Source organism: Astatotilapia calliptera, chromosome 1, assembly GCF_964374335.1.
Source record: "Astatotilapia calliptera chromosome 1, fAstCal68.1, whole genome shotgun sequence".
Classification (NCBI taxonomy): Eukaryota; Metazoa; Chordata; class Actinopteri; order Cichliformes; family Cichlidae; genus Astatotilapia; species Astatotilapia calliptera.
In genome coordinates, this window is record NC_137422.1 from 18692056 (window position 1) to 18709961 (window position 17906).

Sequence of the window (17906 nt, forward strand, 5' to 3'; positions counted from 1 at the left end):
TTGGATGTGGCCGAGGGCAAAAATGGGTCAGACTGACACAGATGGAGAAAAAAACTCCCACTGGGTCACTGTCAGATGACTAACACCCACAGAAAAAAAAGTGAGAATGTGTGTGTGTGTGTGTGTGTTCTAGTGAGTGATTTATTCAACTTTTGACAGATTTTAACAGCTTGCCAACAACGTTGCTCTCGAAACAAGGATGAAAAAATACTAACACAACAAGTTTTGAATTCAAATTGGGTCAGGCAGTTCTCGAGTAGCCGAGAGAAGAACATGAACTCTGCAGAAAGCGAGGGGATAGCAAGAATTCCTCGTGTTTCATTTGGCCTTTTGCCGTCTTAATGTCTCTTCCCTTCTCTGCCTGCCTTCACTTTACCTAATGTATAAACATAAACAAAAAATATGTGATCGATAACTTGACTGGGTGCCCATAATGTCATTAAAACTCAACAAGGCTCGTTGTAAACACAATGTAATTTTTTCATCTTCTTCTTCTTTTTGGATCACTACTAACAGCCTTGGATGGAAGAAGAGCTGACATTTGGGATAAACTGAAACATTTGGGTTTTTGCCACGAGGTGTTCAGCGCAAGAAAAATCAATTGAGAGTTCAGGAAATCCCCCAAACCTTTCTGGAATGATGGAGAAGAGCTGGCATTAAATGCAGCTCAGCTATGAAACAGCAGACGATATGATTTGTGACAAGAGTTTAAAAAAAACTACAGAGCTTTAAACAAATTAACATCAGGGAATACTGTCTATCGGCTTTATGATCACATCTCCCAAAGATTTCCACTTCCATTTGGAGGTAATCTTCCTAACCTTTGCCATCAATCCATGATGTCACAGCTGAAATGAATTCAAAAAACCTCAGATAAATGCCCTCAGTTGTCAAAACCTCCATTAGAACTGGAATGTAAGGCGGTAATTGTAGAGTTGAAAGGTCCATTTGTTCATTATCAAAATGGTAGTGAGATTCCTTTCAGAGTAATCCTTGGCTTTTCGATTTGCCTATTCAACGCTATTTCCCAACACAATAAGACATGCTGATTCCGCTGTATGAAGATCCCTAAGCTCAAATTCCTATGTCCTTCAGAAAGCTGTGTCACTGCCTCTTAAATGTGTCTTTTTCTCAATTTGGTTTTTCTTATTTTGAAGCTTTCAAATCTGTTTTTGTCAAGCAAAAGCTTCCAGTTGCATCTGCTGCTTCTATCACAAGCCTTTAACTTTCCCTTAAAGTGAACCGCACCATCGCGCAAGGACACCCATGTCCCTTTGCGCAGGACACAAGCAACGTCGTCAACCGTGCATTAGCATGTGGGTGGCATGTGCTCCGTGAGGCAGTCATATGTTTACATCCAATCTCTTGGATGAAAGTCAAGTTTGCAGCTGCAGCCTCGGAATAATTCATCGCTCGCCTTTTTTACCCAGGAGGAGCCACAGGTAGTTGATGAAGTGGCAGTGCCAAGACTCCCAACTGGCGAAGACGAAGCGCAGCTGCCAGGAGTCAGCGTGGCCAGATGCCGCTGCTGATGTACCATGTGTTCCAAGCAGGGCAACAGTGTGTTTGTGTGTGAGCTGGGGTGGGAGGGGAAAGAACGGCACGCTTGCCAAGACATTCTCACATTGATGCCAACCTGACACATGCCTGGGTACTCCCCACGGTTTGTGTTACCATCTCAGCCACTCTCACAGATCTGTGGGGGGTCCCCTCTTTTCTCTTTTCCTCTGATGCCGTCCCTTGCCAAGATGAGAGTTGGCGCCTGCTTGCGGCCATCCTGCCCATCAGTGGCGAGATCCTTTAAGGTGTTCTTTTTTGAATGGCGCGCTGGCAGGAGGCCACCACAGCAGAATGCCAGCCTCTGCTTACTATATACTGCATCTAACCCTCGTTTTTCGCAATGTAGCCAAAACCGTAACTCCTTGCGATAGCCGTGTCTCGTCCTTACATGACAAGCGTGTCTTTATTATCCTCCCCTGTTCATCCATCCCTGCATGTCACAAGTAGCTGTAAATAAATCTCTGGCTCAGATTCCCGTCCCCACATAACACACGTCGAAGACATGGCCAACTTCCAGGAAACAAATCCAAAAACACGGGTCTTCTGCGCCTTATTTCGTTACATCAGAGATGACATTCGGTCATTTTTGAGTTGAATCCTTCGAAAATCTGGCAGCGCCATCTGCGTCAGAAAAACACTGAAGACTCCAAATTCCCTACAAATAAAGGATTCTCTGGAAATTACATAGTTGCTGGGGTAGCATAGCATTCCCTTCAATAGCATTTTCCCTGCGAATGGGAACGAGTGGTCTTTGCCACTATTCCTGAGAGTGGAGGGGAGCACTGAGAAACAAAGGCTCCAGTTTTTAGGAACATGCCATCCTCGTTTGCAGTGTAGGGGGTTTGGGGAGGGAAGTGAAAACTTTTTGAACGTGTGCCATGTCTGTACCATTCTCTTATCTGAGGCCCGCGACTGCCAGCTGGCGGCTGAATGTGCCCACTTGCACTGTGATGATGAAGCCAGCCAAGCTAGTTGGCACACTGCGTGGTGGGACTGGCACGTGATCTAAAACACAGCACTGTGTGGAGCGGCTGCGTATACGTCCCGCTCTCCCCTCCCGTGTCCTCCTCTCTGGCGAGCAGCTTCTCCACTGGATCTGCAGGTCCTCAGTAAAGTGGGTGGAGGTTATGCCAACAACTGCCAAGCTGAGTTAATAACCACAGGATGACAGAAAAACACAGCTCATGCTAGTTTGTTTATAATTAAGGATTTAGTTATCTGAAACTATATTTTTGTTGGCCTGATATTTAACTCATTTCTTATTATTGTTTTGCCCCTTTAATCATCAAAATAGGAAAATTAATTGAGTTTTAAAGCAGCAGTACAGTGATAGGCAGAGACAAGATCATAGGTTTTGCGTTGCTATATCCAGACATGCTTTGAATGTGTGATTGTCATTTTATTTTATGTAAGTTTTTATTTTGTAGACTAATAAAGTAAGATCATTAAAAATCATTTAAAACATTGTTCAAGGGTTATTAAAGCTGCGTATTTAAAGTGTCAACCACCCTGCAGAAACTGGCTTTGTGCTGTGTACTTACGAGACGGGAACTGTTTAAACCACTATTGTTTCAAACCGGACGCTTAATGTTGTGGCACTGTCCTTCACTCCAAGAAATGCCGACTATTATTGTAGGTAAGGTGAAAGTGAAATAGTTAACAGAGAAAGGTGTAGACAGTGAAACTGGGTGTTATTTTACGAGATATCGTTGTGTTTGTAGCCGTCAAACGCGGAGGTGTACCGTTCATGTCATGGCTGATGTCCGGTCACCTGTCCTCGCTGAATAAAGTGAAAGTCAGAGACGGTCAGAGTCACCTGGACTGAGCACAGTGGCGTTAAGATGAAGAGGTTATTTCGGTCGGTGGTCATCCTCGTCATTGTCCGTCCTCCTGTAACTTCACGGTGTTGCTGTTTAAGTCGACAAGTGACTGAATGATGTTAATGCTATTAAAGAGTCACGATGTTGTTAATCATTGATTAAAATAATAATTTAAATAATAATTTACAATAATAGCGCAATATATGTTAAGTAACTACTATAACAGTGAAAGCTTAACTGACCGATTTTTAGAATTTTAGAAAAATCCCCAGCCTGGAGAAGTCATTTCTGTTGAAGTCAGGGGCATTTTCAAGCTTTTTCTTTCTATCAGTTGGAGCCATTTCAAATAGATGCATCTAGAGAATTCCTTGAGTAATTTTAAGTATTCGGGTAAATATCCGCTACTGTGACGGGAAATCTGTAGCAAAGGTCAATATAAAACACCCAGGCCTTGAAATTGGGAACACTGATTTCCACATATGAGGTGTACTCTGTACCATGAAACTATTCAAATCATAATTTCTTAAAGATCAAATCAAAATCAGTTCTTTATGCTAATATGTCATTATTGTTGATGAATTCTCAACCATAGTTTTATAGAAAAAAATATTTTTATTTTTAATTCCAGTTGTAGTTGTTATTTATTTGCATTCCTTAAAAGAAAAAAGTCGTTTTAGTGTGTGAATGTTCCATAATTTCTCTGACTTGGCTCATAGGAAAACATGAATTGGTTTTGTATTGCCTGTTTAATAATAATATATTTTTCGTCATGTTTTCTTGTTTTTATGACAAAAAAACAAGTTATTGTGATATTCCAAAAATATAAAACCACCTAAAAAAATCTAGAAAGGCTTTTGTCTTGTAGTCTAAAACTTGTGGTGGTGTTCAGCCCCCCTTCCCATAAATAATTTTTAGAAAGAGTCATATGTTTAGTTTAACATTAGTTTAATTCATATGTTCAGGCAGCATTCATGATCCCAGAGTGTATATTCTTGTAGTTTAAAGTATTTGGTCAGCTGACATGGATTGACCCATAAACCATTAACTATATAGAGTACAAAGGTTAATGTTCATTGTGTGTTTGTCTCAGACTGCTGTGTGAATGAGATTGATCCTTTATGAGTTATATTTTTTGCATTGCCACCACCCTTTCTTGGATGTTATAGTCCCTGCTGTTACTGCTCTACCATGTGGTGAAGCAACCTGTCAGAAAGCTCTGAGTGGTGTCCCAGTACAAGTCCCTGAGGATTAAAGGCCTCAGGTCAAAAGTCATTCAGAGCTTTTTTAAAAGAGTGGTTGTGTTACTAGCCTCAGGTATTTGAAATTGCCCAGCGTCTGCGGTTTCACAGCGTGTTTTTCAGGACTCTACTTATTTTGAAATAATACATTCAAAAATGTATCTCACAAAATGGGTCAAAACTTCTCAGTTAAAGCATTTTTTTATTTATTCACAACATTTTACACGTCAAACCAACACCATTTGAAACTGTCTGATAGTGTCTGAGGCTGTCACTGTCACAGTTCTTGCACGCTGCAATATTAAATAGCATTGTCTATGCTTAGATACTAAGGTTGCAGACACACTATCTAACACAGCGTGCTTGTTTACTGTAAATACCAGGCTGATAAGAAATCTCAGTGCAGCCAGTGTAAAAATGCCACGTTAAAATGTCAGCCAACACAGTGAAAGAAGGCCCGTTTCTCTGACAACAACCGATCCAACTGCCTAATTAATGATCTGAAGAAAATGTCGATGTCTCACTAAAAATTTCATTATCATCATTCACGGGTTCAATTTCTTATACGCTGGTGACAGATGTGCTAAAGTCCTGTGTGTTTTTTGAGTGATGCCACGTGGTCTCACTCCCTTTCTTCCTCTATCCCAGATGTGTTCTGCTACCAAACTTTGGCACTGAGTGAAACGGTGCTCAGTAGTACTGATGTAATTCAGCCAGTGACTGTCTGTATCTCTGAGTGATTCCTGTAATTATTTTGGAAATAATATATGAAAAATTCAAACACTGGTGGAACCAGATCATCTTCTTTGTTCCTTAATTAAACAGTTATTTATTTTATCAAGCTGACCACATCAGTGCGCTTGTTTTGTATTCGTAACCATCAACCAGCAGATCTACAAAAACCCAAAACTAGTGGTTAATCAGATGGTTAATTGTCACAGAAAGAATCCCTGGTGATCAAAGTTAATTGGCTTTATGACTTTGTGTGTTGCTTCATCAAACTAAGCGCAAATGTTTTTCACTTCAACCCACAGATATTCACTATGAGCAGATGTAAGATACTGATGATGGAGCCGTAATGAGCTTCTAACTGTGGAGCGTATAAACAACTAAAAGTCAAACATGCTGCCAGGATGTATAACCGCTACTTGCCACTATTTGAAGTGGACTTTGCCTCACTGGAAACCTGCCTTTTCCTTAACTTATTGTCCATTGGAGCCAGGGCAATGGATTTTAAGACAGGCAGGTCTGAGAAAGGCTCATAGCTGGACTACAGCACCTTCATCAAGGCTAAACCAGAAGCCGGTGTTTGCCAGAGCTCCAGTGTATGGAGAAAAGCTTGCAGTCATAGACAGCAGTGGTAGCCACAGCTACAAGCAGCTGTACTGCCGCAGTTTAGGTCTTGCAAATAGAATCGGTACAGCTCTGAACTCAGACTTTGGAGGTCTGGAAGGAAAACGCGTCTCCTTCCTGTGTGCTAATGATGCCTCCTATACAGTAGCACAGTGGGCCACTTGGATGAGTGGTGGGACGGCGGTGCCACTCTACCGAAAACACCCACCGGCAGAACTGGAGTACATCATTTCTGATTCCCAGACTTCGCTTCTGCTGGCAGCGGACCCCTACACTGAAACCCTCGAACCTCTGGCACAGAAGCTCGGGCTGCCGTGTCTGAAGCTGCCCCCTACTTCTGACCTGGATGCTTTAAGTGAGGAAGACGCACAGGAGAAGGAGACAGCCATCACAGACTGGGCTGATCTACCAGCTATGATCATCTACACCAGTGGAACAACAGGGCGACCCAAAGGGGTTCTGCATACACACGGCAGCGTCCAAGCAATGGTAAATTATGTCTATTAATTACACTGGAGCCAAAGTAAATTAAGCTATTAGCTTTTCTTTTTTTTTATCATAGGGTTATGGGTCTCTTAAATTAGACCTTTTAACAGTGCATTCATGGTTTGCTGTAAGCTATGTGAATGTACAACTAAAATCAGTTTATGTCAGTTATTTATTAAATGTTTAGGTTTTATTTGTGTTCTTCTAATGTATAAGTCCTTAATAACAGTATTCAATAAAAAATAAGTCCTATCTTATTGTAAGATTTCATAATTGTTGCTTGGAAAGATTATTTTTATAAGGAATGAAGGTTTTTGCTGGATTTCTGTTTACATTTTTTCTTTTGTAAAGTCAGTTTTATTTATACAACTGAAAATTTTAAACAAAGAAAAGGTTAATTAAGCTTCATTTATTGGGAAAAAAGTAAATTTGACGGAAGGCCTGACGAATAATTTTGTTTGGCATTAAACTACAGAAGTGCATCTGTTTAAATCATTTGATGTTTTTGGCCATCAATGTGACTTCATAGAAAATTAAAGTTCCTGTGAGGGGGGGAGACGTGAAGGTAAATTTCTGTTTACGTTATTTTGTACAGTCAACCAGATTCAGTGTTCTACATGCATGTTGGTGATGCTCATGTACACAAATGTCAGAATTAATTTAATGATTCAAAGAGTCATAACACAAGCCAGCAGCCATGTACGACCAGGAGACGTCTTTTGTTTTTTGCCCTGATGACATTTAGTACTCTGACACTGTTCATGATGCTCATCTCTTTAAATACCATTATGCACAATATGTTGGACACAGCGCACCGTAGTGATCACATTCACTGCAGGCATTTTTTTTTTCAAAAAAACCTCACGTTACCTCTCAAAAAATAAAAAAACAAAAAACCAGACAGACTCACTTAATTATTCACTCACTCAGTTTTCCAGACCGACCAGATTCAAGTGAAGTTCTGCCTCCTTTTAGAGTGATTTAATTTTCCACACTGCCAGGCATGTAGGTCAGTTTCACTTAAAATTGCACACAAAAACTTCAGGAGATCTTTAATGGCATAAATTAGTGATTATTCAGGAAGCACAGTGGGGGAAAAACGAGGGTGATGCTAATCAGGGAATATGTCTCCTGGGGGTGTCTAAACAGTTCTTTAATTTAAGAAGAAAATCATAGATACAGTTTATAGATCTGCATGTGTTAGTTTTGTGATGTTCTCACTGAGATTTGTGTCAATATAACCAATAATAGATAAGCTGAATATGAAGTTAGATGGGGTTTTTTTTTACCTATATTTAAGTCCTGGTTTCACAAAGTTTAGACCTTGAAACATTTTAACAAAATTAATAAATAATAATACTTTTATTGGTGGCATAGTTTAAAAATTATGTGTGTGTATTGTTTACATGACCGTGGCCATTTCCATGTAATGCTAAGCAGGTCCTTAGTCTGATGGTTTCATTACTAGAGTGATTGTAGGAAATGTTTTTGCCTTTCAGCGTTGAAGCATCATATAAGAAAAAGATTTGTTCAAATGAAATTTTTTGAGCAAATCAAACTAAAAAGAGAATTATGGAAAGTGTAAAGTACTAATCATTTTTATAGTAAAGTTAATAGACTAAAAAACTAGATGCTTTTCCTTTTTTCAGAATTTAATATTAATAAAGCTCAACAGCGGTGTTATGTCTGTTTGTCCACTTATATTTGAGTCACTGAAAATGGGGGATTGCATTACATTTAAAGATGAAAATCTGCACTTCAGTCTCATTTGTGGTCATCTGTGGCGATGTGAATAGACAAAAATTATAAAATTGTGTCAGTGTCAAAGAACTTATGGACCTAACTGTATATGTTGGACTTGCACTGATGTTTAAGCTACCCTTAATTAAGAGCAGCAGAGCATCGATGATAAACTTTAGAATATGTTGTTCTTTTTTGTGTTTTGTTTGCCCAGCACAGAGGGAGAAATTACTGTTGATGAGGTGTTTACAGATTTCTACACCAGCAGCCACCTCAGTGGAGTGGAGTGGGGTTAGGTTATAATGATTTTTAGTATTATTGTGCTTTTTGGCTGTAACCAGTTTCACAGGGATCTCTTGACTTTGTCGGACCTCATACGTGCACAGGTGGAAATTAGCTGGGTGCCAAAAGTTCAGCAAGTAAACAACATCACAAAAAATACAGTAAATCAGACACGTAATTATATGTTATTTTTAATAAAATGCCTTTTTAAAAGTTATTTTTCCCAATTTTAATGCAGTAAACAAAACAAATACAATAAAAGGGATCAAGATCAAGGTTGTTAAAACAGGGATCCTGATACTCCTGTTACTAACAGCAACATGTATGCTGAGGATTAAACCTTTCATTTGAACCTCGCTGTTGTTGGTCTCCTCTCATATAGCGCACTGTGACAATGGGGAAGAATTCAAATAAGTTACAAAAATCAATTTTGCCATCTGGAAGTGCACCAAACGACAGCTTAGGGGAGATCATTGTAACAAATGTCCGTAGCAGTGAAAGCTGACTGAGGTAATTTATTGTAAAGACAATATGACATCTTAACAACCCACTCCGGCCCACCCCTCAGGTCCAGTGTCTGGTTACAGAATGGGCGTGGTCCAGAGATGATGTCATCCTGCACACCTTGCCTCTCCACCACGTTCATGGCGTCGTTAACAAGCTGCTGTGCCCACTCTGGGTGGGCGCCACCTGTGTCATGCTTCCCGAATTCCATCCTCAGAAGGTCAGAGATGCACTCTTCTTCTTCTTCTGTCTCTCGGCACAGTACACAGTGTCTTTTATTATCCCCCGTGAACAAAAGTGGCTTTTTTTAGGGTTCCATCTAACTTAATCATAAGGCAAAGACAGTTTTCAGATTGAGAGGTCTTCTGCAGACAACCCTGATGGATTAAAAAAGACCATTACCTCTTTCCACATGAATCCCTCTTTCTCAGTTGGTGCTTCCCTTTCCCTTTGCTCTTTTGTTCTTGCTCCTCTCTTCTCGCTTCATCTCCTCTCCGTCTGCATCTCCCTCTCTTTCCCCCTCTCACACTGTCAAAACTAAGTGTTTGGGGCTCAGTGATGAATTGCCCTGTGTGGCTTTGTATCTGACCAATGCCGACACACGGCAGGGACTTAAGCAGCAGATCAATCGATGAGCTGACATTGAAGGATGATAGTGCTTGTTTGGCCCTGAGAAGGGAGGGGAAGATGGGGTGCTAAGTGTGTGTATATAAGTGTAGCTGTATTGAAGTGTAAATGCACAATTTTTAATGTATGTGTGTGTGTGCCTTTCTGTTTTTTGCTCTCTTTGTTTGTACGTCAGGAAGTCTACCACTTCATGACACTTAAGGTGAATGAAAAAGAAACGACCTTAAAGAAAATGTGTATCTGTCAACATGGGTATTGCTAGACGAATATAGCTATCAGTATTCAACTGTTATCCCTGACCTTGTGTGCCAAACCACAAAACCCCTTCTCTCATCTTCAGAGAAAAAAAAGAGCCTTTATACTCCTCCTCCTGAAGTTACAGTACATTGATGAAGTGATCGATCGTCTTCTATCCCCTAAGATCTCTGAAGGGTACCCTAGGCAGCAGAGGCCAGCATTGATTTCTTTTTCTTCTGATTTTGCCTGGAGATAGTGTCGGGAATTTTCAGTGCAGGAATTGTGATCAAGTAAATCACAGATAAGTCTTTTTCAAGTGTACTGTATTAGACTGACGGGAGCAGATAGCGTTCCTGGGTTTCAAACAGCGTTGCTCGGATTTTTTTTCTTTTTTTAATTTATTTGATTTCTTATTGACTGCTTCATCACAGCAACTACTCAAATGTAATATTACTGTCATTGTTTTTCCTCAAGAGGGATGGCTAAGGCATCAATTTTTAAATTCTAACAGGCAAGGGCATTTTTTTAAGTAGCCTGATTGATGGGAATGCTGCTTGGAAATACTCACAACTGCCTGTTCTGTAATTCAAAGTGAAATTGACATTTTAAAAATAATGTTTCATACACCAGTTGTCTAGTTCAGACAGATAAAGCATTTTGAAAGTGTTTGGCTGTAAGAATCCATATGCCACTCTGTATAGCTGGTTGCTCTCTGTTACAGTCAGCCTTCTCTAGGAAGAGTCAACTATTAGGATAAGTCTTATATAAGAACTGATACTACTTATCAACGTCAATAGCAGGAACTTTTATTATCTGCTAATTCAGACACACTGGCAACCTGAACACTGATGTTTTTCACCTCTGCTTCACATGAAGCATTTACGACACCGATAATGTGACACTGCTGTCAAGGACTGTGGTAATCTGCCTACAGCTGAAGCTATTATCCACGAGGAATATAAAAAAGCTGTCTGTTTGTAGGAACCTGCAAACACTAATTAAAAACTTAGCTAACTACATAGCTGATACTACTATGTTAATGACTTGACTATTAAAACAAGGTCTATTCCACTGTAAGGTCAGTGAAATGCTCGAACATTAAAACACGATGCAGTTGCTTCTCTAAGATCACTGCTGATGTCTTCCCACCTTGGCATTGTGTTAACACACACCTGAATGCTCCAGACCAGCAAGCTACCAAAATTTCTGCTTAATCAAGTGCATTTGATTAGCAGCATCTGGCTGCTACTTACGCTCTTAATTCCTGTGGTTTTGTAAGGCTGTGCTTAGTTTTTCACACACTGATTCTGCTGTTTGGTTTCGTTTTTTTTTTTTTTATTAAATGAAACAGTGGAAGATCACATATTGTTGCTCATCTGAGGTTTTATTTACCCAATTTTTAGATCCACTAAGGACCAGATTATTTTAAATGTTTTCCCAGTACGTAAAACTTTAAAACTGAAAGACATGTTCTTTACTGAGACAGACGAGCTGAGTGAACTTACCTGACAGTTTTTAGGAATCAGCACTCCTGGCACATTGACATTCAACAATCGGGCCTTCTCGGGAAGAACTGTTTTCGGGTCTTACGTTGAGTGCAGGGCACATGAAGTTGTTTAGGATGCAGGCCATAGCTCTCGGTTCTCACCGCATCCTGTCCCCTAGGTGGAGGCCAGCTCTTTGACGGACATAAATTGCCTTCCTCTCCCACCTAGAGTGGGCTTGGTGGGAGCGCTTCACTGCACTTGATAGACACCACCCAGTATGGTCAGGGCACGCTCAGCTAATCATCCTTTTCTCTCTTCAAACTTTTATTCTGTATCTCTTCGCGTGAACCGCAGGTTACTTGCAATTTTTAGATCGGCCTGTAACGCTACTCTGGGAGACTGGATTGGAATTTGATTAAATTGTACTGTTGGCATATCTTAATCATCTTAGCTGTATTTGTCTGTGTGTTTGACTTGTGTTTTTATTAGAGCCAGAGGAAGTGATTGGAAGATAGTTTAGTAGATAATAGATTGGGTGAGTCTGTGATGTGAGGGTCACACAAAAGAGAAGTGGAAGGAAGAGTTTAGAAATTGCTGGCACATTAAGAAGGATGTGGTGTTACTTCAGGTGAGCGCAATGATGGGACAGAGTGCATTTTTCTGTGTGTGAGTATGTGTCTAGGTGTGTATGTGTCTGAGAGAGAGAGAGACTGCAGAGGCAGTGAAGCAGGAAATTACGAAATGGAGAGAGAAGGTAAGTGAATGTGAGATAGGGGGGTGAGAGACGAGGGGGGGGGGATGAAGGGAGGATGTGGGGTCAGAGATGAAAGTAGAGTGAAAGCGGAGCACTTGGAAAATAGAGGCAGAATGAATGAAGAAGAAGTGAGATCGAGTAGCCTGAGAGGAGACAGCTTGGAGGGGGGCACTGGTGGTGGGCTGTGGTGCGGGGGGAGTGACTTAGAGAAGCCGTCGTTCACCTTCATTTAATTCATGCTGTCGTCCTATCCTTCTGCCGTCTACTGCAATGTGTGAGCGTGTGTGAGGAATGAGGTTGAGTGGGCGGGGCCGGGTGTGTAAAATGACTTTGTCCTTGAACAAGTGAGTGTATGTGATTTTCATACAGTATGTTTAGATGTGCATGTAGTTGGCGACGCATGTTTGCGTCCATTAGTGCCCGCCGCTGTTGAAGGCGGCACGTCTGACGCAGCTGAGGATGGGAGCGGCTCCTTTTGTGGCAGTCGAAAAGCACATTTGTCAAAAGTAGCTGCACACGAGGTCTTTTAATTGACCGGCAATACCGCTCCAGTCCGGGGCAGCCGGCTATTTTCTTCCTCCTGACCTTTTAGAAATCTGGGCATTTTTTGCTTGTCTTTTTCCTGCATTATGTTGACAGGTTTAATATGAGGCTGCTGTCTGGACTTTATTCTGCCATTTACATCAAATAAATGAAAAAATGTCACTTTTTTTCCCCTCTAAAACTAATGGAATGAATCTGGATTTAATAATTTAGTCTGCAATGCCCCACTGTTAGATATACTGCTTTTATTTTCCTTATCTCTCCTCCTCCCCCTTCCTTCTTCAGTTATGTGTTGTGCTTATCTCTCTCCCTCTCTCCCCCCACAGGTGTGGGAGATGTTGTTGAGCTCCAAGGCTCCCATGGTTAATGTGTTCATGGCCGTGCCAACTATTTACTCTAAGCTGATCCAGTACTATGATCAGCACTTCACACAGCCTCATGTGAAGGACTTTGTCAAAGCAGTCTGCAAAGAGAGAATAAGGTACTGGTTGTGGAATCTGTGCCACAAGATTTTACTCACAAGTAGCTGTATTTGTGAATACTTCCATGTATGTATGAGTACATATTGATTGGTGGCAAAATGGTTAAGAACAGAGCAACTATAATGTAGCACTGAATGGTTTAATGCAGGGTTTTTATGCAGTGTTTCCTAAATGTCCTTTTCACAGGGATGTATAGAGCTTAATTAAAGTTAATATTAATGCATTTTGTCATCAGTTGGGAGATTATCATCTTTTTTAATCACCCAATAGTTGGATGCTTTAGGCAATTTAAAGAGGAAATTTAATGTTGCTATGGAGTTCATTCATTTTGGGCTCTTCATCATTCCTGTTAGTATTTATTTATGTCCAGATGACTTTGATGGAGAGTATTTTTGGTGAAACTCCTTCAACTTGAAGCCTTGACTTTACCTGACAGAGCAGGATATGACAGCACAAACGTTTGAGTTTGGCTGTAAGCCAGTCTCTGGGCTCCAAACATCTGTATGTTAGTAGCTCAGCTAACTGACAGATGCGTTAGTGATTAGCAATTGGGCCCATTGACCATCACCCTATCCTGGCAGTGTTTTCGGTTCACATTCAAAGAAGACAAAAAAGCAAAATTGGAAAATAAAGTTCATTTGTGAGACAAATTGAAGTTTTTCAGTGCTTCAACTACCTCAGCAAGTTCTGTGTAACAATGACTGATGCAGCTGCAGCTGTTGACCGCGGAGGTGTCTAAACATGATCTATGCATCAAACCACAGTTAACAATTTCAGCTGCTTTTGGAGCAACAACATGTACCTGTCCAACTCACCTCTCTTGCCATCTTTGCTCCTTTTACCGAGCTGAAAACCACATGAAGGTGTGGTTGACGTGCGTGTCAGACTGCGCTCCTCCCCAGAAGTGTTGAAGTGTTCAAACCTGAAGCAAAGTCAGTCCCAAGAAGCATTAAGCCTGTTTTTAAAAGTTTATTTTGGCCCTGAGACACTTGTAGTTCTTTTCATTTGTAATTTGTTTGTCACCTTTCTGTGTGTATGCACTCGTGGCATGCATTATTATTACATTATTATGTTTTCTTGCTACTTGATAATCTTTTGACCTTTGTGGATGGTGTATTAATGTCACACCACATTTCCAGTACATGTTTTGCTTCTTAATAATTTTCACTGCCACAGTTTCTTTTACAAGTGTGTGTGGCATCTGTGTTTTTATTTTGCTTCCTTTGTGCTGCCAATCATCTCTCCCATGCTGCATTCTGTATATTTTTCATAAACAGTCTGCAGTTTCTAGAATACTGTAAGGCACAACCCTATGCTTACTGACTCTCACAAATCAGGTCCTTGGAGACGTGTAAGAAGATGCACAAAAATTGATGTTTCTAATTAGCAAACAATTAGATAATTTACATGTTTCACACAGGTTTTTCAGGCAAAATATAAACTGCAGATGTGTTTTTTGGCGTGTGTCCCTCATGCCTGTCCCTTTCTCTCCAGGCTGATGGTTTCAGGCTCGGCTGCTCTCCCGCTTCCCACTCTGCAGCGCTGGGAGGAGATTACCGGGCACACACTCCTCGAACGCTACGGCATGACTGAGATCGGCATGGCGCTGTCCAACCCTCTCAAGGGCCCACGCGTCCCAGGTTGAACTAAGTGGATGCACTTGTACTCTCACACCTTACACACATATGAGTAAAGAAAGAAATTTTTTTTTTACATGTGTATGTGTGTTACTTATCTTAAAAAGGGAAGTCATGGGATCATTAGTTAACTTTCCGGCAAAGTATTTCACAAACAAGTCAGCAACTCGTTGCACGTTGCTTAACTTTGCACCACTATCTTCTTATCTGCCACGTGTCACTGTTGCAGAGTCCTGTAAACAATGGTTGGAGCCACTCAGCTAGATAAACTTGCATTACACAATTTTAGCTTCATCCAAAAATCTGTATTCTCAATTATCTTCTAAAAACCTGTCTAGAATGTCAAAGTCAGTACCGGATACATGTATAGTTTGGGCGCCAGCTGCGTATGTTTTTTTTTTTAAAACTCCTTTATCCCTTTGCATAACGATAAAGTTGTGAAACCTCAGGTGTCAAAATACTAACTTGATAATAAAATGCATGTCTTGGTGCTCTTCCAAGCAGAATATGGTCAGGTTACAAACCAGCTGCTGAAGCAATGGCAGGAAATGAGGCCATACAGATAACCTCTTAAAGATCGGTTTGGCATCTGATTATCAGCATCTTTCTTGAAAACCCTTAATGACAAACCAATGGCAGCGTTTTCTGCTCTCTTTTTAAATCAGGCCAACCCTCGATCAGTTTGTCATTTGGTGCATTTATCTTTTGGTACCAAATACTGAGATACTGCACAGCACAACTAGCCAAGCATACTGCCATCAGTGTGTCTGTCAGTCACAGTTTCATTGATGATGAATATTTGATTGGTTGGCAGTCAACCAAGGTTGCCTTTGTGACTGTGGATGTTGTTCTCTTCTAAAACGAATGTCTCAGATTTGTAGGAAAGAGGGTAATTATCTTTTTTTCCCTGTGTGTAGTAATTAAGCTCTACATTGAGTTGACATTGCTGTTTACAATTTGGTAACGTATGATTATCAATCAACAAACTTGCAATCACTGATTTCTGCCACTCTATGTTAAAAGTATACACATATATATTAGAAATCTTTATCCTGGAAACATAGAAAGGCAGTGTGGTTTAACAGAACGACATAAAATAATAATAATTTAAAAAGCAAACCTTGCTTAATTGAGCCAGTGTTCCCGGTTTATACTACACTTTGAAAATGCTCTCAAAAATTTTGTTCTACTTCACATATAATCCAAAAACCTCTGATGTTGCTCGACCCTCCCTCATCAGTTTGAGTGAGTACTTCAAATTCACGCGTTGTGCTTTAATCAAAGGTAGTTGTCTCTGGCGTGATGTCAGGTAAAACCCCATGATCCCAACTACACCTCCCTCACACACGCAAAAACAAAAGCAAGGTCTGGAAATGAGGTCAGAGTAGTGGCGGTTGCCATCTTCTCCTGTCATCCCCTCTTCCTCTGTCTCTCTCTCTCTCTCTTTCCCTCTCTTTCTCTTCCACCGTCTTCTTCCTTTCCTGTTCCCCAGACAACACTTCCTCTTACAGGTAGAGCTAATTAGCTTGCAAGTGGTAATCCTCTGCCTGCCTGTTTTGTCAGGGTATTGTTTTGTTTGTTGCTCACTGAATGTTTGGCATGAACCGAGCAGGCTGCGTTCGACTCCTCTCAGGTGATTATTAAGAATGGCTTCAAGAGGCCTGCGTTTTTATTGATGTTTCCTCTCAGCATTTGTGTAAGTGTATGTGTATGTCTGCGTGTGTGTGTGTGTGTGTGTGTGTGTGTGTGTGTGTGTGTGTGTGTGTGTGTGTGTGTGTGTGTGTGTGTGTGTGTGTGTGTGTGTGTGTGTGTGTATGACGGTGTGAGCACATGTAGGCACGAGGCTGCGCCTGTTTGAGTTGGCGTGTTCCTATCTTGCCTTTTAAGTAGGTTAAAATGGATCAATAGCAACCACAGGAAACACTCTCAGAAGAGCAGTGGAGTGGTATCTCTCTTTCACTCTCACCTTCTTCTCTTTCTCACCCCCCCGCCCCACAGCAGCTAAACAGATGACATTTCAGCTCTTAATACAACTTATTGGCAGCAGTTTCATTAGTAATTCTCTCCTGTATTTAGGCCATGTAACTATCCTGATTTTGCTGTGGTGCTTACACTTTTGGAGCTCTTCATATTAACAAAGCTGAGTGTCTTTCTAGGTCATATTGCCCGTCCTGAGATGTAAACATATGAGATCATCCTCATTTTTTCCCCCCATCTTATTATTATCTCACGCTGCTGCCCCTTTCATCTCTTTGATTCTTTTTTGTCCCACTTTTCAGGCTTTTTTTCCCTGTATTTTCACAGAGAAAGTGTAGATACGGCAGTCTTATAAAAGCAGTTGTTCATAGCTTTTTCCCCACCTTAAAAAGCCAAAACAAAAGCTCTCACACCCCAGCCTTTTTTATCAATCAAAAGGATCCATTTTCAGTTTTAGTGAATTAAGGGTAATCGTGCTAGCATCTGAAAACTGTTATTTTAATACACTATTCCCGATGACCATAAATCGGATAAGTAGTTAGAAAATGAATGAAGTGATGATAAATAGGATGTAGTAGGATTCTCATTCTACCTGTGTAAGAAGTACAGAGTTACTTCACTTGCATTTTCAAGGACAAAAAGGATCTTGAGATAAGGAATTAATTTTTACAGGATTTTTCTCCTGATGCCCAACATTTAGATGCTATTATTAGATACCGCTGCAGTAATGTGATTACATTTAATAGGTTCAAATGGTGTACTTTTTCAGTGTTATAATTGCCCTTGGTGGGAGACGGATTGCAAAGTGTGGGTTGGTGTGACTTTTTCCAAGCCAAAGTTCATACAGTTTGAATTGATAGTAAGTAAGTAAGTAAAATTTATTTATATAGCACATTTCACAGATAAAAATCACAAAGTGCTTTACAATAAGATCCGACATACAAGTTAAAATTAATTAAAAGCCCGTTTGTATAAAAATTTATAGAATCCTTCAAAACCTGACGGTCTTTTTATTGGGCAAATGTTAGTCTGCAAAATGATATAAAATATTCAGTTTATTTCATTTATTTATGTAACACTAAATCACAACAACAGTTGCCTCAAGGAACTTCCTTTTGTAAGGCGAAGACCCGACAATAATCCAGAGAAACCACAAAAATCACACAACACCCAAGTACT

General features: G+C 40.5%; 1 protein-coding gene across 2 annotated transcripts in view; it reads left to right on the plus strand.

The window, feature by feature from the left end:
- The first annotated feature begins 3070 nt into the window (after positions 1 to 3070).
- The window catches only part of acsf3 (acyl-CoA synthetase family member 3), a 36311-nt gene continuing 21475 nt past the window's right edge, over positions 3071 to 17906 (plus strand). The window contains exons 1-5 of one of the 2 annotated variants that reach the window (XM_026166241.2): positions 3071 to 3196; positions 5653 to 6460; positions 9048 to 9203; positions 12958 to 13112; positions 14608 to 14753. In XM_026166241.2, coding sequence (XP_026022026.2) covers positions 5741 to 6460; positions 9048 to 9203; positions 12958 to 13112; positions 14608 to 14753 — 1177 coding nt within the window. In that variant the 5' untranslated portion in view covers positions 3071 to 3196; positions 5653 to 5740. The remainder of the gene's footprint in view (positions 3197 to 5652; positions 6461 to 9047; positions 9204 to 12957; positions 13113 to 14607; positions 14754 to 17906) is intronic. The other variant, XM_026166249.2, reaches the window with a different exon arrangement.